Source organism: Bombus terrestris, chromosome 14 (genome assembly GCF_910591885.1).
Source record: "Bombus terrestris chromosome 14, iyBomTerr1.2, whole genome shotgun sequence".
Taxonomy (NCBI): domain Eukaryota; kingdom Metazoa; phylum Arthropoda; class Insecta; order Hymenoptera; family Apidae; genus Bombus; species Bombus terrestris.
Genome location: NC_063282.1, coordinates 11,588,785 through 11,612,594, shown reverse-complemented (window position 1 = coordinate 11,612,594; position 23,810 = coordinate 11,588,785). Strand labels below are relative to the sequence as shown.

At 36.2% G+C, this 23,810-nt stretch overlaps 1 protein-coding gene across 4 annotated transcripts in view; it reads right to left on the bottom strand.

Moving 5' to 3' along the window:
• Nucleotides 1–68: 68 nt before the first annotated feature.
• The window catches only part of LOC100646853 (alpha-catulin), a 78,962-nt gene continuing 55,220 nt past the window's right edge, over nt 69–23,810 (bottom strand). For 3 of the 4 annotated variants that reach the window (XM_020865839.2, XM_048412119.1, XM_003393326.4), the window contains 10 exons: nt 18,953–19,230; nt 13,174–13,416; nt 10,324–10,587; nt 9,377–9,628; nt 8,932–9,091; nt 8,630–8,748; nt 8,165–8,494; nt 4,834–5,040; nt 3,614–4,104; nt 1,976–2,086 (listed from right to left, as the gene is read on the bottom strand). In XM_020865839.2, coding sequence (XP_020721498.1) covers nt 3,697–4,104; nt 4,834–5,040; nt 8,165–8,494; nt 8,630–8,748; nt 8,932–9,091; nt 9,377–9,628; nt 10,324–10,587; nt 13,174–13,416; nt 18,953–19,230 — 2,261 coding nt within the window. In that variant the 3' untranslated portion in view covers nt 1,976–2,086; nt 3,614–3,696. Of the gene's footprint in view, nt 2,087–3,613; nt 4,105–4,833; nt 5,041–8,164; nt 8,495–8,629; nt 8,749–8,931; nt 9,092–9,376; nt 9,629–10,323; nt 10,588–13,173; nt 13,417–18,952; nt 19,231–23,810 lie in introns of all 4 variants that reach the window. The other variant, XM_003393325.4, reaches the window with a different exon arrangement.

Below are 23,810 nucleotides of genomic sequence, written 5' to 3'. Positions count from 1 at the left end.
TTCGATCGAGTTTATTGTCGTTGCACCAACTTTTCTACATGGAAGAACGAGTTTCTTTCGTTTTAGAATTTTCTTTTCTTTTTTTTTTTTTTTTTGCATATGGAGTCGTTCAGAAATTCTCGAACGAAGAGACAGAGAGATGATTAAAGTCAGTGCAGCAAAAGACAAAACGACTTGTTAACGATGAAACGTGCTGCGTTGAAATTTTTGCTTCGCTGCCACTTGAATTACACGTATGTATATCGTTCGATAAATCACACGGAAAGTTGAATGAATTTTAAAGCAGCGGTAGCAGCAGCAACATATATTACGATAGAGGCACGCATACTGTCACGGACGAAGAGAACAAATTACCTACGCAGATCGTTGTTTTGGCGAAAGGATTTTTCGAATAAAAGCCGCGTAAAGCGACTTCTGTTAACGGCGTTAATTATTCCAAACAGTTTTGCCGTTCGCTCATCGGACGTCGATTTTTCTGATATGGCTGCATTATTGCCGCTGTAAACATTGAATTCATCGCACAACTCGACGATGCTCTAGAGTCTAAATCGCTCGTCTTGCTCGTTTTATTCATAGATACATTGCAGGATAAAATTTACCGTATGATGAAATTCTAAAGAAGAGAGTAAAAAGGGTGCAGGAAAAATTGTTTGTTTCGAGTGACGTTCATTTTACATTTCGTTCAGCCGTAAATGGGTCGTGTTCGGAGCAAACACGATTTTAAACGTACGCGTCGAAACACGTTTAAGATAATTTTATGCGATTACATGAAAATTTTGGAAAATCGAAATAGCCGTTACTTTCCTAAGGAAACAGTTTTTTCGTATATCTTTTAAAACGCCAACGAACGCGCTTTAACGTTCTTTGTGTTCTTGATTTTTTGCACGGTTTGACGCGTGCGCTTTTTTGTGTAAAAGCGTACCTAAATTTCTTGTGATTCTCTATTGGTTCCTGTCATGCGTTTCATGGCAGTCACGCGAAGCGACACGGAACCGTTTCTCGAGCGGAAAACCCGTTTCATTTTCTATATTGAGCAACGCAAAGATTACGCGTGTACCGTAACTAATCAGTGGAATATATGTAGCTTGTGCTCGAAGCAAATTACGATTGAGAAACGTACACGTCGATAATCTAAATTCTAAATATTCCCTTTGAAAAGCAAACGCGCTTTCAAAGTCCACTCGTCGGATACAAATGTAATGTGCTCATAAGAAATTACACGGTCAGCTTATCTCCTAGACAATCCTTAGTTAATCAAGAAACCAGTCGATTGGTAATTTTGGATAGCACCGGTAACATTTGAAATAAGATTGAATTTCTTTCATTCGTTAATCGAAACCTGTAACTTGTAACGAAGGTTTCATCGAATTTTATCGTTCGTTTCGGCCAACATTTCGGAACGACCAACATTTCATTCGACCATATTTGTTTGTTCGATATTCGTTCCTCGACGTGATTCGATGAACGTTTGTTCTTTGCTAAAAATTGCAGACTAGAATAATAATAATAATTGGTTTGAAAATATTCTGTTCTTTCGATGGGATTTCTCGGATCTATTTGTAATATTTTGCTACAACATGACTTTAGATAAACATATTTTTTAACAAGTAGAAGATAATTATTCAAACGTAATAGAATTTTTTAAATTCGGCATTTCTCTCGACGAAATTGACATTTTGATGCTACGTGCATCATTCGTGAAATAAGGCTTAATAAATAAGAAACTTTAGGAACCGAATAAACATAAACGATTGGTTGGTAAGATTGGAAATCCCGTCGAAAATCTGTAAGATTCCGTTGGGATCTCGAAGGGAATCGAGGGAGCCCGACGTGTACGTTTCGGTGGGGCAGGCGAGGGTTCTTCCTAGAAAAGTAGAAAGGAAACCCGAGTGCGGCGAGCGTCCCCCTTGGCCCGTCGGGCCATCCCAAACTGTCAGACAGACGGGTCGCTGCCGGGGGCGGAGCCCGCCTTGCTGCCGTCGACACCAGCACCACCACCGTCGCCATCGGCGCCTGCACCCTCTCCGCCCCTGTACGGCGAGCCGCCGGCCCCACGCGCCGACAGACCTCGGAAATCCAGGTTGTACTGAAAAATAGATCCAAAACTACAGATTATCCACTCTGTACATTTTTTCTTCCTTTCCGCCGACTCTTCCTGATCACGGAGATAAGCATTGGACTAGCTTCTCGATCGATACGTCGGACCAAAAGTACTTTGGCAATACACCCTTTAATTATCCTCGCGTGTCTATTTATCGCAGACATTCGCAGACATTCGTACACATACAAAGTGTATTTATTGCGCCACCTCTCTTCCATGATCTCCAAGTCGATATAAACTACGAATCTATACGTGTAAAAACAGTTAGAAATACGTTGCTCGGTAAGATTCTTGTTCCTCATTGTTAATGGAATGTCATATCTACGCCAATCGAGCGCATAGATGTTTAAAATATTGACTTAAAGCCTTTTGACTTAAACGTAAAAAAATAATCAAGATATCGACTCGCAACAAAAAGGCAAGTCAATAACAGCTGGCTGGTTTTTATTCGTTCGTTTTAATCATATGTAAATTCAAAATACTTTTGTCCACCGTATCGATATTCCATTTCATGATCGTTCGAAGTGTTTTAGTTGCAAATGGGTTCGTTAGCGGTCGTAATTGTTAATGATGCACTGCGATCATGAAGAATGAATCGTTACTTGTTTATAAAAAGTTGATGATTTGGAAAAATCGGAAGTCGTTATGACAAATTGTTACTCTAATGAAAATTGTCAATTAATTTGGTATGTTAAAAAACAAGCGTTATATTTTACAGTTTACGGTGTGTCAGATATGATATCGATAGAGAAAGAAGAAATAATGAATTCCGTTACACGGTGAAATATGGTATTGCATCCATTCCTGTAAAGATAGCTGAAAACAGGAAACTAGATTGATTAAAAGTTCCTCTTCGTGCCGTGAACTATGCCAAATCGATATTCGATGTCACTGTGTAACTTGTCGATCGAAACGAAGCTGTTCAAAAATTGGACCATGAAAAAAACATCTGCAAAGTACAGTAAGAAAAACAAGAAATCGAGCCAACTTATTAGAGCAATAAAACAAAGACTACGCGTAAAATGCATCGCATAAGAAAAAGCGGCGCCGGAAAGGGGGAAGGGGAACGCGTTTGTCGAACACAAATGATGCGAAAACGATCGATCGTACTAGATAGAAGATGGGACAATTGGATCGTTTGGTTAACGGTATTGCAATGTCATATCGCGTTAGATATTTTACCGTTTCATAGAACAATTTTGATCTATAGCCGTACCTCGAGGACTAAATTCGAGGTGTTAAACTAATCGGAAATTACTGTCATTTTAACTTCATGGAAACCGTGGAAATTCAATTAACTTATTTCCCGAGCAGAGTGTACATATTATTCGAAGCTCGAAATGGAAAAGTTCTTCGGTCGATCGTAATTCGATCATTGGCGTTCGCTCGAATACATAGTAGCGAGGCGAGAAGCAGGCTGACAATAAGCGAGAAAGCGAAAGGAAAAAGAATGAAAACAGAAAACGGAAAACGGAAAACGAAAAACTCAATGGGTGGAAACCAAAATCGAACCTGTGTACAACAGAAAGAACAGCGCTTCTGTAGCTGTGCGTGAAGAACACGTGCGACCTTCGGGGTGCGAACGAAAGTCTGTGTTATCTCGGCAAGGTGGCGGCGTGTCTTAGGTGCTGCAGCTGTGCCTGTTGTAGCTGCAGCTGCAGCAGCTGTAGATTCTGTAGGCAATACGGAGCCTGCGGCCCGCAAGTGGAAGTCGTGATGGGTGTCGAGTATGGAAGGACCGATGGATGAACGAAGGATGCGGAATTGCGTGTAGCAGTACTGGTGGAAGTGGTATTTGGCAGGGTGTTGTAGTTGAAGAGTGGAAAGCCCAGATTCGCACCTCTTAGAATGTTGTGTAACTGGGCCGAAGTTAACGGATAAGGTTGTACGTAGGGACTGGTGGATGGTAACAATTGCGGACTAACTGGATACAAGCAATCCTCTTCAGCTAGGCCAGGTATCGTCGGACTGAGCTCCATGTACTGCGGCATCGTGACATTGTGCTATTCGACGAATGCATGGAAGGATACATAGAACACACTTTACTGCGTCGCTTACTATATATATATATATATATATATGTATATTATAATACTGTGTAGTTCGCTTGTGCGAATATTTACGTTAGCTTTGTTTTGCCTCCCAAGCAAATAAATTTAAAATCTGACGAGTAATAATTATATCGGAAATACACAAGGAATACAAACTGGAAAATTTTCTGATAGGAACAAATGAGGTGTAAATAAATTGTTTTTGTTGTTTCTCCTTGTTTGAATCCTCGTGAGAAATGCTCCACGTTAAGCGAATATAGTTAAAAAGACAAGTATTACACAGAGATATCTTCTCGTAACTTTGCAGTATTACATGACATAATAGCTAAACAATTATGTAAAAATGAAAACATATCACTTTCACTATCGCAAAGCCAGCTATGATAAAAAATACTGCCCAGTCTTTTGTTCCTTCGTTCAACAAGCTATTTCTACAATTTTAATCAAACAAAATACCTCCTACAAGTGCGAGGGAACGATAAAGACTGAACACACACATACGTATTTCGTTCTCGAGCAAAAGAAAAACAGAGAAAAAAGAAAAAGAAAAGATGAAAAGTGAGGGAAATACTAAACAAAAGATAAAAATGTAACGTGACTAAAAGGGCCAATTGGTGTGGTCGACGCTAAAATTTTTCTTGTGCATGGTATAAGATGAAATAACGCGCGAGCGTATCTTACCTTTGTGGCGCAGACGAAACACGTGGTCACCACTTTCGAAATCACGTTCATTAAATTTTTTGTCTCTTGTATTACGTTATCGACTTTGGTAAAGGTGGCGGCTTTTCCAACGGTGGGATTCTTCACGGTGAATTGAAGCTGCTGCACATACGTTGGCACACGATCAAGATTTTCCAAGAGTTCTTTCTTGTGCGGTCCCCCTGGTACCTGCACCCATGCACAACATCGTATACAATCTTACGTCTTCGTTCGTATCGCAAGGCAAACGTAATCGTGATTCGTTTCCAACGACGTGATCAGATATTTCAAATCTAGAAAATTCATTTTTTCAATTTTTATATTTGCCATATTAGCATGTTATGTATATCTATAATTCGATGTTGATCTAACTCGAAGCATGGGTCGTGTTTTGAAGATAAGAGAAATGTTATACATATTTGTTATTTCTGTGCAAAATTTTCCTTTGTTATCGAGAGCGCGTAATCGTTAATAAATTGTGGTTTTTTGTATTGAAAATTTCTGCAAAATATAAATTAGAGTAATTTTTTAGTACCTAAAAATTTTTGCGCAAAATACAAATTGATTGTATAGGATCGTATAAAAGACGATTCGATTAAATTATTATTTTTGTATTTTCGCTATTTCATTACTAAAGGAAACGACGCGATACGATACGATATAATACGATCCAATTTCTGTTGGAGAATCGTTGAAAAACACCAATTACATTTGCCCTGCGAAATCATCGTTATACATTTGTAGCGAAGTCGAATAAATCTTTAAAGCAATGCCTGATTCTATTTTTTATCGATTGACTAGTATAATAAATACTTTAAAATACGTATATCTTGGATATTTGTAAAAAGATTGCATCTAGTAAAGTTAACAAAAGACATTTTCTATTCGTCCTAATAGAACACAATGCAACAAGTTTGAAAAAAGAACGTGTCTGCTGTTCGAGAACATTAGAGAGTGACTGTGTGAATGACAGTGAATTAGTACAGACCTTGTTGTTTTTGCAAGCTTCTCGAATGACAATTTATTTTGAATCATAATTAAGATCAAGCGATACGCTTTTCTCAAACGATCGCAGCTAAAATGAACTTGAAATAAATAATTAATCAAACGTATTTCTTTTTGAATTTGAGAATTTCTTTCATAGAAAATTATTTCACGTACTCCTTTCGATGATAGAGTCTCGAAAGTGACGAAGAATGAGTGACTTTACGTGTCCTTATGCGAGTAAAATGCGTAGTAGTATTAAGTGACGCGCTTTCAATTAGAAGCAAGTTACATGCGATTAAAATACTTTTTTATACGACTATGTGTCATAGTCGTAAGACTTATCTTCACATGTATTTTAATCTTAATTTTTTGTAGCGAACAAAGTAACAAAGTAATATCGCTCTATCGGGAGGATCCCACGAAAATAGAATAAAATTTCATTTTAGCTGCCATTTAATAATAAAGTGTAAAAAAAGGTCGAATCGGAAGCTGGCAAAAACTGAGACATAATAGTCATGCCCCAGATAGTGGAAGGAGGGGGACCACAATGCACATAGACGTCGTCCACAGACGGAAGCATTCCCGTAGCATCTAAAACACACCTTACTAATCGTACACAAAAAAAGTCGTAAATGTACGTATATAAAATTGGTTTTATCAACAAAATAACGATCATAGTTGATTTGGTGGTATGAGACGTGAGAGATTCAACGGTATGTCTACGTTTCAAAATGAGAATCACAATCCTGCTGCAGAACTTATACATACTTCGTTAATTACCAGAGTCTGAAAAAGTTCTGGCTATTGAACTGATTAATCTAAAGAACTTTTATTTTCTCAGCTGGAGCTTTCTTAACGAACGTAAAAACAAAACACGAAAAATATTATAAATGTAATCGTAGTTACGTACACTTTCAAACAACGAAACTCGAATATACTTGATCATTTCAAATCTCGATTGTATGAAACTTGACATTAAGAAGAATACATATCTACCGATGCGACAATTATCGTATAGCTGTTTTCAATATTAATCCGTAACGGTATAAACACGCGAGCTATAGAAATTATTTTCGATTATCAAATTGGGAACAACGTAATCGTTTGATTGCCTAGCGAAAATTATTTTACCGCCATGTAAGTCACTATGAAAAATGCAACGTCCTTCCTTGTAATGAGAACGAACAAAAGCAACGTATGAGGTACAAATATACTACGTCATTCGAGAAAAACGATTGTTTGGGATAAATCATATCAGGTATCATCGCACGATTTTGCATAGCACAGTACTCTTGCGTATAGTAAAGTAATAGAACAATAAAAAGATAGTGTGTAGTGATGTAAAGAGAAACACGAAAACACTTAACAGCAACTGATGAACAATGAGTTCGCAGAAAAATGAGCGGTATAATGCACGGCAATGAGAACGATTTATACAAGGCGAACGTAATCTCTATTAGCCCAACAAGGGTCTAAAGTAAAGAGAGAAAGAGTTACCTGGATGGAGGCATTCAAAGAGCGAGGGTCAAAAAAGGGTTTCATAATACAAGAATATATATTACAAGGTTAGCGTTTTTGTTGACTTTTGTTTCAAGAAAATATAGAAAGATCAAAATGGTTTTGGGTAACTATATATATATTCGGCCTAGCTAGGAGGGTCGAAAGGGCAGCAAACGTGTTAATTCGAACATGTCTAATGCTAATATCTCACGGCCGAGCTACCCCCAATCCATTTCTAACATTACTCCGTACGTTACATTTTTCTCATCGATTAAAATATTATTTATTCTTGAAAATATCGATCAGACACAAAAAGAGTACTTATATAAACGTATGATACACCGTAAACAAGAAGAGGAATTTGTCTGGATTCGACGTAGCTCTAGCGTAGCAATTACATAAAAATGAAAATCAATTAGCGAAATCGAAGTAAAAATATTTCCAATATAGCGAGGATCAAAAAACTCGGAATCAAGTCCAGTATAGAATCCGTAATAATAATGATGATGATCATGAGAATAATAACAATAATGATAATAGTAAACAGTAATGATAACAAATAATAATAACAATAGTAATAATAATAATAATAATAACAATAACAACAATAGTAATAAAAATAGTAATAATAACAATAATAATAATAATAAACAATGATAAAAGAGTATGATTACAAAGTAAGAGTGATGATGTTCGTGTATACGTGTACGTATAGGTGTTTCCTGTACTCATACACGTATATACATAACATCTGAACATCAGACCAATTAAAAAATGTGTATCAGTTTTGTTCTGAATCTACGCTGCCTTAGTAACTGATACATACCTGATAGCTGAATTGTCTCACAACCTTGTACAATCTGTTCGCCTCCTCGGCGAAATACTCAGCTTGGGTGAATAGATCTTGGGTGGTTTTCAACGCCCCTTCACCTCTGGTGAATTGGTACATCGAGAATGCCATCGAGGACATGTTCTTCGCGCGTTTCACGATGTCGTTGTTCTCTTCTAGGGCGCTTCCACTTTCCTGCCATTTCTCTGTTTCCGCATCCATTTCCGAAGTGATCAGCTTCATCTCCAGACCTGCCTTTGCGATCTTAGCCTGCTCCTCGCTGTCCAATTTTACCGGTTTCAGTGGTTTGCTCGTTGTACCGTGTTTCTGAAATAAACAAAGACATTAATCTTATGAGATGCAAATTCGAAATTATAGATATTCAAAAAATATTAAATAATAATAATAATAAACTATATCGAGTCAACGATTCTAAACCATAATATGAACAAATTAACTTACTCCAGGTCGTGGTAAGGACATATAAACTTGTTTTTCAGGTCGGTTTTGATTCAATTCGAGTACGTCTTTCGCCACGGTGGTCACGTCAGTCATAAGCCATTGCCACATGTCGGCAAACACTGAAACACGTATCGGAATGAAATCCAGTATTTTTCTCCATGTCCTAGAGATTCTAGAGAAACGAAAATGACTTTGGATTCAAGGAAGAGTTTCTAAATATACGTATCGTTACGGAAAAACAAAGAGTGGAATAGAAATTCCTGAGCGGAATACTAGCGATTAATATGTTATGAGTAATCTACCTTCTAGGTTTTCCTTAGCGATTTTACTGGTAGGATGTCTCGCTAAAGTATATGCCGCTGTCACCACTTGGGGACCGTATATTCTCAGGTTAATTTCGGTAAACTTGGCTGAAACTTGCAACGATTCCGAGAGCGCAACGTGTCTCAGCATTTTGCACACCTATTAATCGATATGTTCGAAAACGTGAATTATCGATCGCTAATGATATCGTTTAGATTTCGATGGCATTTCAGAAAAAGACACTGCCGATGATGAAGATTAAACGAGCTTTACCGATTAGCTGATTTTCAAACACCTTTCATTTTATGTTTAGTATTTGATCTTAATATCGTAGAAGAGTAAATTTTCTAAAGAAAACTGTAGAAAAGCGAAAGGATTCGAAATCTAAAGTATGAGAATTTTTCAATGAAATATTCGATCTTGACGTCAGAATCGAATACTTACTTCGAGAATGTGTTCAATGTACTCGCGAAATTTTTCGTTGCTTTCTTGAAGAAGATATCTGTCATTGGCCAAAGCGACGTTCCTGATCGTTGAAACAAGTTCCTGACCCGCTTTAGTTACCTGTCCAAGATCGGCCGCTTGTTCCATCGTGGTCGTGCATAGCTGCTGGCGAAGATCCCTGGTGGTACGTAATACTCCCAAGACAGCTTGCTCCATTTCAGAACTTGGAGAACCACTGCCACCTTCGTAATTCTAATACCAGATAATAATAGTAGTAATAGTTTTACTATTTTTCTCCTTTGGTATACGTACAATTATGATTTTAGCAAAAGAAATTGTCTCTTTGGAGGCATTCGCGATTTTAATCAAATTCAAACATCATTACTATAAATCCAGCACCGAAGTGTCTTGATACCTTCAGCGGTAGAGTATTCCTTTCTTGATGTATCTTTTTTTTATTCATTTTTTTTTATTCATTTTTTTATTCATATGATCGATAGAATGTAAGCGAGCATAAAATATTTCATTTAACGTATCCTAAAGATGGATAGTACGTGTTTAAAGTAATTACTAATTTTACGAGAATATGCGTTGCGATATTTCTCACAGTCAGCGACAAAAAGAAGAGTACCTTCTCTTTCTTTTTAAAGAGGGAATCGTTCGCATGCTTCCTCGTACCTATTCGCCGGTGGTAGATTCGTAACTGTGATTCAGTTTAGCAGTGTCTTTCGTTCAGATTTATAGCGGAATGTCAGCCATTTTTCGGATTATTTTTCCACGGGAATGAATTAATGAATGAATTAATTAAACTTTTTTCTTTCTAGCAAATCCACGACCATGACATCATTTTTTCCTTGTACTTTTAGTACTTTAGTAGGTAGATCAAAGAGACTTACAATTGGTATTAAACTTTTAACAAGAGATCTGTTAAAAAAATTGATCCTTACCATACTGTTGCCGATTCGCAGGAGCGTGTTGAGTTCGAGTTGCGCTCGATCGCAAAGCAAAAGGATGTTTTCTCTGTGCTCGTGGCTCGTATATGCGCTATCAGTGAAATCCTGCGTTCTCTCAATAACGGTATCTAACGCGGCGGTGAGAGTCTCTCGACAACCTGGTCCTAGGAGAGTCATTCTTGTGGTTTCAACGAGTCTCTCGAAGTGTTTCAACGCAGAGAATGCCGTGCTACTATCCCAATCCTCCTGCTGCGGACTCTGGAATCAGTCATCGATTCAGTAAAAGATTTTCTCTGTTCTTCCAGTAATATACTATACGTACTATTTTCCGTCTGTGGATTTACGTTAACGATAATTCAATCTTCGACGTACGCTATCGTTCGAAAGTTTTCAGTCTGTTTTAATATTCTTAATATTCAACGCTTCTTTTAATAAACAATTGCTACGCGAGTATGTAAATGTACATTAATACGACGCAAATAACGCGATGTTCGATTAACTTTATTATTACGGTATTTATGTTTGTTTTTTATTCATACGTTTGCGAATGTTGCTTTTAGAAAAACGCCTAAAAAAAGAAAAAACATGCTTCGAGTTTAATTGCGCATGTAACAAACAGTTGCTATATTTACACAGGAGTATGACCTGTATATATGTACTTGCTGTTGCTATGTAGTATCAAGATATCATGCGAAGCTTTAATGACACGCCATACCTAAATATACTCTCGCCCTAAGGTCGGCATAGATACGTGCAGCTGAACCGATTGCACTTAAGCAAGGATAGAGAGCATTCGACTATGTAATATCCCGATGGCGTCGATTAACTATGAATTCTTCTAGATAGCAATTACTTGCACTAGATTTTTGAACGTGACCGAGCACCTCGATCCGCATTTCTTTTCAAAGCTTCTCGATTATCGGTCAATCTGGACGTATTATACATTTTTCGCTGATACTTTAAGCTTTCATCCATCCTCTAGTTAGCTCTTTTACGAATATCGTGACTTCCTTCCAGCGGGAAGACGCTTGAAATACGTTAACACACGTATACTGTTTACGCGGTAAAATTGGAATTTTATGGTATTTTCGTTGAAGAATGATAGAAGTTTTAGGTAAACCCTTTTATACATCGTGGTAAAACTTGCATAAGAGTTGGTCGGTGCTTTAACACCTTTTTCGGAATCAGCAGGTTTTGGTAAACTATGCTAATGTAGCTCTATCGTTATTGCGCGAGATATGTGTTTGGAGTCATTCATGTGACTTTATTATTTTTATATACAAAAAAGGTTTCTTTTATCGTTTGTTTCTCCTGTATAAAACAATGTTCATCGTATTTTCTGCGGTCAAGGGTTGTCGTATTTATTAGGTCATCCCATAAGTTCGTTCCGTTTTTCGAGCGGTTATATATGTTAAGATTGTTTACATACCTTTCTGTTTCATGAAAAAATGTAATCCCCCTCTCGTTGTACAACTTCTTCCCATTTTTCAAGTGCATTGGTCCCTTATCGCCGTATGTTTATAAATCGACACATGAAATGTATACACTAAAGTCGGCACGAATTTATGGGATGACCTAATACTATCAGCTTAATAGCAGAAAATAAGGTGATCAAAATGAAAAAGGAATTTAACCTTCGACAAAACAATTCCCTATTGTTTTATTGTCCCAATAGGGATGAGAAGATTTGGCCCGCCTTCCATACGTAACTGGCGAGAAATTGAAATTAATGCGCTACCTGCAATTTGGCACGTGCCGAAGAACATATCGCAACGTCATTTACGATATTCACTTCGGCGTCGTTTGCTATGCATGGTTGTTATGTGTGGTACGATATCAATTCGCATTACTGTCAATTCACCGCATTAATTCCATGCTGAAGATGTTCCTTAAACTTCGAAAATGCAACGAATTTCGTTCATGCAAGAGCATGTCCGCCGATCCGTCGATGGTGCCGATATATCGGGTCATACATGAATTTTGGAATGTTTGTAATTTTCTCCTATTTTATCGAATCCTATAGTTTGAATACGAACGTATTGGGGAAACATTTCTGTATTACGAAATATACGAAGTTGCCGATAGTGATTTGTATTTTGGTAAAAAAGATTTCTTTGAAATGTTATTTAAAAAAAAAGTAATATTTAAGATTTCTATTTAAGATTTAAGATATTATTCCAAATATCTGCATTAGCTAATACTTCCTTAAAATGAACAAAAACTTCTTCTTCTTCTTCTTCTTCTTCAGAAATGAATTTAAATACGCGACAACCTTAGGAAGAGACTCCTCTGTCCGTCTTTGTACAGATTTCTCCTACTTACGAGAGAAATTTAAGCATGACCATCGTTACTTCAGTTTTTACAATTTCTGGCGAAAATAATAATTATTTCGTTGTTTTATCGCATACTGTAAGATGGCCAAAGTTAATCAAGGTCTCCAAAATTTTACTCGATCGTATATTATGTGTTAAACATGAGTCAGAATTTGGCAAACGAAAGCTCTTTGGATTCGTTCCAAACTTTCGAATGTATTTCATTATAAATGTTTCTATCTACGTCGTCGTATGTTGTTACATCAAATGTATATTTACGTTTATAGGTGATGAGGTATAACAACATTCGTGGTTTCGTGGTGTCAAAATTCCATGAATATATAATCGCGGTGCAACAAATCTTTGTCGAAACCGTATTAGTGCGAATCTGTATCATATATGCATGCAACGAACCTTGACCTTGCTGTGTGTTTATTTTTTCAAATCTGTACGATCTTTATATGAACGTATTTCCATCTAAATATGTATACCTTTCTCAATAAAAATAATTGTATATTAACTAATTGTTTACCTGGGAATTGGAATAAGACTGCGATTCACTGCAATCTAATACTCCGTCTTTGACCACGTAGTGTATCAAGTCCATAGCTCTTCGCATCTGGCAGAAAACGGTGTCTCTGTTTTCTCTGGCAGATGGACATTCCGGATGCCTTAAGCAAGTTTTACTAGACGTGAGCAACATCATAGTGCTTCTCTCCAAAACTTGGCGAGCCGCAGCCATCTGTGCCCTTCGTCTCTCGTCTTTCAAGTCATTCTGGAATTTTGAAACGTTCCGTCCATTCATTCCTGTTCCACGTGTTGCTATTTACTTTGTATATCCGTAACATCGTGAACGTTATTCATATAATTAATGCGACTTTGTAACATCTAACGAACAAATGTCGTATTTAATAACAATTATTGGTACGATCGTGCTCTGTGACGCCGGGATCTAGTGTTGCCCATTCGTTGATAGTGAATCGAAACAGACATAATCCAAGTGTTCTCTATCTTATTAGTGAAAAAAATTCCAACGCTCCTAATCTCTACCCGAATCATAGCCTCAGCCTCTCGACTAGTTATTCAACTTGAATTAACTAGCTCGATGATAGCCCAAGAATCGCGACCAGGCTCTCTCGAGCAAAACCATAATTGCACCGCGCTACCTCCTTCGTGGCAAAAGAGCATTATATCCATCCGTACTATTGACAACAAAAACACTAAAATACGTAAACTGAAAACAACTAAAACAAACACAAACGCAAATCAGAACGAACAGTCAATAAGCGGTGTAACCATGTACAATAGATATTCAATACTAGAATCCACAAATGACTCCATGGACGTTGCAGATTCACCAACTAACCAACATATGCAAAAAAATTCCCCTCCCCCACCTATATTCGTTGACGATGTCATCGATATACAAACAATGGTAAAGTCCATTGAGAAAGAAATCAACAATGAGGAATACAAATTAAAAATAAACAATAACCAAGTTAAAATTCTGCCGGCTAATATAGAAAGATAACAAAACTGTTAAAAACCTTGAATGCTAACTTTCACACCTACCAATTTAAACAGGAAAGACCTTTTCGAGTGGTACTACGCAACATCCACCACTCGGCTAACTTAGACGAACTGAAGTTCGAACTTCTTAAACTTGGTCATGAAGTAGTTAACATCAGCAACATTAGACATAGGATTTTTAAAAACCCGCTATCCCTATTCTTCATCGACTTAAAACAAAAAACCAATAACAAATAAATATATAACATAAACCGATTAATGAACTCGGTAGTAAAAATCGAACCTCCTTTAATAAACAAGGGAGATAGTACAATGCAAAAGATGTCAAAGGTACGGTCACACGCAGAAATACTGCAATCATAATTTCCGCTGCGTCAAATGTGCAGGTACACACCCCACTGATCAGTACACTAAATTACCAGAAACCCCAGCGAAGTGCATCCACAATCAAGGAGACCATCCTGCTAACTACAAAGGTTGCTCAGTCTACAAAACCCTATACATAAATAAGTATCCTAAACTCAAAGCCAAAGAGACAACCAATCAAATGCCCAGTCCTCCAAAATTCATTACTACTTCAATCTCCTATGCCCAAGTAGTACAAGGAAATCAAAATAACCTGAAAATCCATAGGGACCATTCCCAAAATAGTGTTCCCAATCCACAAAACACAGACAACTTCTCTAGACTCGAAAAATTAATCGAAAAACAATCAGAACGAATAAACAACTTACTATCATTATTAACACTCATCATGGATAAATTAATACGCCCCGACGCAAAATAAAACCAAGACGCATAGCTCTTTGGAATGCCAACGGTCTAGCTCAATACAAATTCAAATTAGAACTCTTCCTAAAACAACAGCAAATCGACGTAATGGTCATATCTGAAACCCACTTCACCGACAAAAACTATCTCAAAATAAACGGTTATAACTTCTACCATACCTAACATTCCAGTGGAAAGGCCCACGGCGGCACCGGAATCATTATCAAATCCAGCATTAAGCATTACGAGCTTCCATCATTCCAGAAAGACTACCTACAAGCTACAAACGTAGCAATAGAAGACTGCCACGGTACAATTACCACTTCAGCATTATATTACCCTCCCAAACACTCCATTACTAAAGAAGACTTTGATAACTTCCTTGACGCTCCGGGCAATAGATTCATAGCTGGGGGAAACTATAATGTCAAACATACCCAATGGGGCAGCAGACTTGTCACAGTAAGAGGCAAAAATCTCTTGAATAGCATAATCACCAACAATTTCAACTACCTCACCACATATGAACCCACATACTGGCCCACTGACACTAACAAAATACCTGATCTACTTCACTTCTTCATAACTAAAAATATCTCGCCAAGATATGTCCAAATCAACTCCTCGGCAGAACTCTCTTCTGACCATTCCCCCGTTATAGCAAACAGTCAGTTCAACAATAATCGAGAATCCACCTAATGGCTTTATTCATAACCAACTCACCAACTGGCAGGTCTTTAGAGAAGTCTTTAATCATTCATCTTCAGCCTTAATTTCACTAAAAACAAGTGAAGATATCGAAACAGCCACGGAATACTTAAACACGAGCATAATAAACGCTATCCGCTCCCCCACACCTACTGAGACTTCTATCAGCAACCATGAATATCCCCATTACATATTAAAAAAATCGCAGGAAAACGTAGACTAAGAAGAGTATGGCAGACCCATAGAACACCGGATGACAAACGCAAACTAAACAACGCAACTAGGAAGCTAACAAAAATCATCAAAAAATATAAAAATGACTGTATTTAAAAATATCTCGCCAATTTGTTCCCCACAGCTGACTCCAACTATTCAGTATGGAAGGCTTCCAGGAAACTCACACGCCCCCCACAAATAATCCCCCTGATCCGCCGTCCGCAAGGTGGATGGGCGCGTAGCCCTATAGAAAAAGCCAACCTGTTTGCTAAATATCTATATAACGTATTTAATCTCCATTCCCCCAAAATTGCCGCGGTTATCACTGAATACCTGCACTCTCCCTTCCAAATGTCTCCTCCTATTGAATCCTTCACTTCTGTAGAAATTATAGAATTAATCCGTCGCCTAAATCCCAGGAAATCACCGGGGCATGACCTAATATGCAATAAAGCAATCAAAGAACTTCTCATGAAAGGGACGCACTCATCACATCAATTTTTAACGCAATTCTTCGCCTTGAATACTATCCCAAGGCCTGGAAAATATCACTGATTAGTCTCATCCCTAAACCCGGAAAACCAATATATGAAACTAGCTTCTATCGTCCAATTAGTCTTCTGCCTACTTTGTCAAAACTATTCAAGAAAATGTTAACGATTCGACTCCTTCCACACCTAAAGGATTTGAAAACACTCTCAAATCATCAATTCGGTTTTCCGAAGACAACACTCAACAGTAGAGCAAATCCACCGAATAACACACAATATCAGCCAAAGCCTAGAAAAGAAAAAATATTGCTCAGCGGTATTCCTTGACATTCAACAGGCATTCGACAAAGTATGGCATGAAGGGCTTCTATACAAACTTAAAGAAAAATCCTACCACACACCTACTACCCCATCCTAAAGTCCTACCTAACCAAAAGACAATTCATGGTTAAATACTTAGACGCTGTTACCACAACTTTCCCAATAGAAGCGGGCATACCACAAGGTAGTGTCCTCGGACCCCTCCTGTTCTCCATCTACACTGCCGATTTACCAATATCAACAGAAATAACTATAGCAACATTTGCTGCTATTAGCTTCCCACGCAGACCCGATAATTGCCTCATCCACTCTCCAGCGATGTCGAGACAGATAGAGTCGAGACTCTATGGAAAAGTGGTTTCATAAATGGGGCTTCAAAATTAATGAAAACAAATACACTCATGTAACATTCACGCTGCGAAAACAAACCTGCCCTCAGGTCACCATTAACAATATAACAATTCCTAACAAGGACACAGTCAGATACCTGGGAATGACTCTCGACAGGAGATTAACGTGGAAACAACACATTACAGACAAATCGAAGCAACTCAAGGATAAACTTAAAGATTTTATTGGCTCACTGACCGTCGCTCCAACCTAAGCACGCAGAACAAAATTACACTCTATAAGTCCGTAATAAAACCTGTCTGGACCTACGGAATCCAACTATGGGGAACAGCAAGTAATTCCAACATTGAAATGCTTCAACGCTTCCAATAGAAAACGCTAAGATCCCTAATAAATGCATTCTGGTATGTCACCAACGAAGCAATACATCGCGACCTCAAGATACCCACAATCAAAAAAGAAATATCAAAATATAGCAATAGATATAGCAAAAGAGTCATCAAACATCGAAACCCCCTAATTACTAAATTACTTAACACGTCGAACCAGATCCGCAGGCTAAAAAAACACTACTCGTTAGACCTAAGCACAAGATTTAACTAGATATTTAGATCAAGTAATATTTACTTATTTATAATAATTATTTATAAATTATACTTATCTATAATAAGTATTAACTTATTATAAATAATTAGCCATGTCACTGCGCCACGCCAGAGAAAATTACTTATAATTCTCAATGCGAGAATTGATAGTAAAATAAAAAGTAAATAAAAAAAGAAAAAAAAAATGTTGCGAGAAAGCCTAAGAGCCGACAGGCCGAAAGGGTCGGGAAACTTAAATGGGCCAAGCGGCCCATCAATATATCCTCGATCCTTCAGTCAAATAGTTACTCGGAAGAAGACGTACGTGACCATGATCGTGGGCGGCTACGGAACATGTACCTGGTGGAGGTATGAAAAGACGACAAAGGGATGCTTGAGGGAGAAAGACGATTAATTGTTAGTTGTTAATTGAGAGTTTAGTCGCGAGAAGTTAGTTGTGAGTCGTCAGTTGAATGGAGAGAGTTGAGTGGAGAGGGTTGAGTCGGGGGAGAGTTGAGATTAATCATTAGTTGCCGAGTTGTTATGAGTTGTTAATTGTTAGTTGTGAGTTGTGAATTATCAATTTAGTTGTCTTAGTTATATCACATTACTGCATTAAATAACCATCGTTTCCTGTTTCAAGCACTATAAATAGATCCATCTATCAATAAACTTATCATATAGGATCATGATTCACATTATGATCATGATAGGATGATAGATATGACATGTAATGAATTTCGCTATTATTGTAATTAAAAGAAACATGTACCGGAAATTAAAATTTTTAAATTTAATCGATATAAGCAAATATATATATATATATATTACAATATAAATATATATATCCATTATATTTATTATATATATAATAAATATTTTATATTATATTTATTTATATATATATCATATTCTATATATATATAATAAATATAATAGATAATTTATTGACAATTCGACACCTTAGGGTGGCTGAAAGATACAGAAAGTAGCGAAAGATATTCTCGGAATACTAATTATAAAACTGTCAAGAACATGATTCACGGCAAACGAGGCAAATAAATATGGGTTAATGTAGTAACGATCAATGTCGTCCTGTCTCATAATCGTGCATCCTATTTAACGTGACTAACTCAGGAATATTACACATCTTAAAACGAGCCTTCAAGCATTTATTGATAACAAAACAAAGAAGAAGAATTCTTATCGTATCCATTCCATGAAATACTATCCGATGGAAGCAAACGCGATAGCAAGATTAGAAAAACTTTTCTAACACAGATATTAATTAGATATAATTTATACATCGTATAAAGTTACGATCAAGATAATTACTTACTTGACGATCACCTGTTAAGTGTGCTAATTCCACCATCTCCGCCCCGAACTGGCTAAACGCCTTCACAAATTCGGTAAAGTTTGAAACACTTTCGAGACGGCCAAGACTACGAGCCACTTTCTTCTTTGCAAGAAGAAGTTGTTTGACCACGACGATGTCAGCCAGAAGGAGGACCTTGGTCACAGAACCAAGAAGGCATCTTGCAGCTCTGACAACAGACCCTCGGTCAGCTAAACTGTCCTCTGTGGCGCACTCGCATAATTTTTCGATCGCCGAGCCTGCAAATTAAATTACTTCCTTCGTTGAATTTATTCTGCAATTATAATTACCGCTTATTATTTTTTGAGTATATAAATTAATAAATTTTTTACATATTTGCACTTTATACTATTTTTCTATTCGATTTTCTTTTAAATTAATAACATTATACTTAATACACTTTAGATTTTTGTTAATTTAGGATAATGATATCACGATACAATCATATTTAATAAAATTCGAAGAATACATTTTTTTTATCTTATGAATAAATCAACCGCGAAAGATAACGTTAATATAATAGATTTAAATCTATTCTGAAAATCGAAGAAGACCGCAGAGATGAAATGCCTAGGTTTACGCAATAGATATAGCTGTTATTATATATATTAATACGTGTTTGTCGCATATAAAGATGTCTAAAATCAGAGTGGCATAATTATGCACAATTAATCACTTATTCATCAAGCTCTTTTCTTTCAATAACGTAATTATACAATTAATTACAACTTCAAGCGTTCTATCCATATTTTATATAACTATGAACCTGATTTTAGTTTTAACAACTTTGTTATCGGTATAATTGCGAATATTCAATTTTTTAAAATGATGAACATAACGATGTGAATTACGAAGGGCGAGTGAAACTGGAATTGAACATTTAATCGAGCATCTATGATGCAATCGCATCGAATACAAAGTACAAGGTTAAGATTTGTAAGGATTGTATCTACATGTTCTCGGATATATACGTAGGATGTTCTATGTAAATCAATCTCTTGCACGCGCACACATTATACCTACGATTTCAAGTCGTTTGGCTGTTGCTACTATACAGTTAGCCGCTGATATCATCGGCCTCCGACAATCGAATTTCCTTTCATCTAACACGATGAATATTTATTATCTTGTAGAACGTGTTCAACGTGTGACGAAGAATATCGATTACATTTGCTTTTCTCATTTTTCACTCGAAAGATAAACTGAACGTCGGCTGCTATAATTGAAACTTCGAATTTTGTTCTTTAATTCCTTACCGTATATTTCTATGTCTGCCGCGTGTCCATTTTCATTATGTCGGCAACCAAATAGTTAATTTTTCAACTAAAATTTTGCAGATCCAATGACCACTATATACGGTAACAGTCGGGTCTTTTTCTGAAGATTATGCAGTCAATTTGTATTATGTAGTAGATTTTTTTTTACCGAAACCCAGTTATCACAAATATATCGCGGAATATGCAAAACGATTAATCGCTAAATTTTACGGCTATAACATTTATAATCAAGTGCTTTTAATTATCTGCCAGACGCGTCGGTGTCTGTAATTTCCTGTAAAAGCAACATAGCATGACCAACTTTATTCTTCTCACGAGAAAAACGAGATTTCTCAATTTAAGCTGATGCCGTGATATTTCCCTTGCCCGCGTAATTTCTACCCATAGCTTCCCTGCTTTCCAATTAACATTGTAAGAAACTTAACTACAAGTTTACGATCGTTAAATTGTTTTTCTTTAATGTTAACTTTCATCACGGTAATAAATCGTGTGCATTTCATGTTCCTTAATGCGAATTATGAAGCTTGCGCTTTTTCTTTTTTCCTTTCAAATCTGATGCATTTTGGTGTTCTGAAATAGTTTTTAGTTTCTTTTAAAATTTGTGTGTAGAGATGTTGATTCTTGATGAAATGATATGCAAATTATAGCTATGGTCGAAACGAGTTTCGTTACAGGCGTGTTCAACTTTGGTTATAAATAAATTCCAAAGTCATATCTACACGATACGAGAACGACATAAATTCTCTGATTTTGGTCTGAGATAGAATCTCGATTCTAAAGATACGAATTCTGAAATCCACTTTATAAATCTCCATATAATTTCTTTCGGTCTTCTATTTATCTATTTCGTCCATGTACAATTTTATATGTGTTACCGCTTTTTAATTTCTTCAGGCATCGTTTTATTAAGACCGCTAAAAATTAAAACATTTAAGAAAAATATACGCGCTTATAAAGATTGTATTTGTCTGAAGTATATCTTATCTTTGATCGTGTTTCGATCAGAAAAGAAGTATTACCTAAAAGTACAAATATATGTAACTCAAGGTATTCTCCGAGAGGTTAATATATTAATATAAATGATATATAATAATTAATAATATATAATTATATATATATATGTACATACATTTGACAAATATTCTAGATAATGTCAAATATATAGCAACTTCTTTATAAATATTCTCTGAGGAAATTTACTTCGTAAACTATTTGAAATTTAATTTCTTTCGCTTTCTAACATCGTAAACCAGTTGCGAATCTTTTGAATGTGTACTGCTATACAGTATTGATCGATATTCCACGCAAATATATATAATAATACAATTTTTAATTAATCTCATGTTCCATCAATGTGACCTAGTTGCAACGAACGATTATCGTGGATATTTAATCGCCGATTATATTAACGACTAATCAATTATCAAATCGTCGATTAGATGAACGTTTCGCTGTTAAAAATTTCTTCGTGAAGTTAATATTTAGATCTGTTCTTAATCCTAGTATCAATCGGCTTTAATCGTTAATAACATTCGCTTAATATAGTATAAACATAGTATGCGAATAAAACAGGACGTTGATTGCATTTCGATCAGAAACCAATGACAGACGATTAATATTTTGAAACAACAATTTATTGCGTAACATGTTGAAAAATGAAAATAGAAAAAATACTTTATGACAGGATTAATGGTTTGATGATAAAGAAAAACGCGTAATAGTTGTTCTTATGAAACAAAGTTCAGTTTTTATTTTATTGAAGAGTCATCGCAGAAACTATGTCATTTTAATATCGGAATACATACTTTTTTCGAATCTTCCTCTTCAACTAGAAAATTGTATCTTTTTGTCTCTCTTTTTATTTTCCATGGCCGCTTTTCGCTTACGGTTCACTGTAAAGTAGCGCAAAGTTTCACGTTTCACGGACGCCGAAGTTAGGATCGTTGATACGGCCATAAATTTTCACCCCTAGTCAATGTCGACAAAAATAAAGTTTGAAGATGTGTCGGTTCAGTTGAGAGGAACAGGAACCATCTACCATAGCATACAAAACTTTTATAGGGTGTAACGTTTCTAATAGAATTCGTCTCGTGCTACAGTTTTGCCTTGTTATTTATCGCGCTCGATATACTTTTGTTGGCTTATGATATTATTTGCGTCGACTTATACTTTTTTTTATATTGATGAAAAAGTCTGTTACTACTTTCGTATAATATAAAAGTTATCCCAAAGTTCTCTGTTTACTCCGTAATCGAGAACATTACAGTTATTATAGATTCTTTTAAATCTGTGAAATAGAAAAATCCGTGCAAGCATATTTTTAATAAGGAAGAGATTCATATCTGAATTTCTACGTTTTATCATTAGACTATCGATCGACAGTCACATAAAAACATCTTTTGGTTTATATTGTCGAAGGTGTTTAACGAAGCGTTAGCAGACAGCGTTTTTATACTTGACCATTTTATCCAGCACTCGAAAGCACGAGCAGCAAACGAAGTAGAAGACTAGATATGCTGTTGAATCGCCGGCTAAATCTATCTTGTTGTCTCCCCTCGACATTTTTCGTTATCTATGATTAAATCCTAATTCGATCGTGCTCGATTTTCACAAAATCATTTCATCTTTTAAACTATGAAGATCTTGAAATTTTATATGTATTGTTTCTTAAACTTTAAATTTGTGAATATATGTATACCTAACATTATCTAATGTATACAGGATGAGTCATCTAAGAGTTTAAGCTGAAATATTTTTGATACTACTAATTATATCGAAAAATGTTTCAGATAAAAGTTGAATGGCATATTCTGATGTTATTAGTTTTACAGTAGGTGTATGCGTGAAGATCATGTGAAGGTTAACTTTGTTTTTTTAAGTGGAGTCATATATTTTTTAATGCATATTTATCGATGCAGCTCGAGATTCTCTATAAAAAACTGTTGATCTATTTATATCGAAAAACTATTAGTTTATCAGATATTCTAACTTTTATTTCGCAAAACTTAACGTATGAAAGGCAAGGAGAACAAATACAAAAGTGGTGCCTCGTGTCTTTCCATATCTTTCATGCGATAAATTTTACAAGATAAAAGTTAGAATATCCGGTAAAATAATAGTTCGTCGACATAAATAGATCAATAATTTTTTATAGAGAATCTCGAAGTGCACCAATTAAAACAACTTAAGCCCACTTAAAACAACAAAGTTAACCTTCACGATATTTTTCTTATTTACGCTTATAGTTTTATACCCGACACAGTTTGCCCGGAAGATATCGCGACATTCCATAATGTATCGTATTTTCTTGTTACATATTCGTTTCGTTCAAATTTAGCGCGACGTTATTCAAAAAATTTGACGATTCGTTGCGCGAAATGTTTCACCGTTTATACTCTGACAGTAACCTAGAAGAGATGACTTCGCGTAACGTAATCAGTTCAGCTGCCTTGATAGAGAAACCTTAGGACGCTTTATGCAGATCGAAAATCAAGTACGCCATGCAATCCCCCTTGACCCAATTTAACAATCGCACAAGTGCA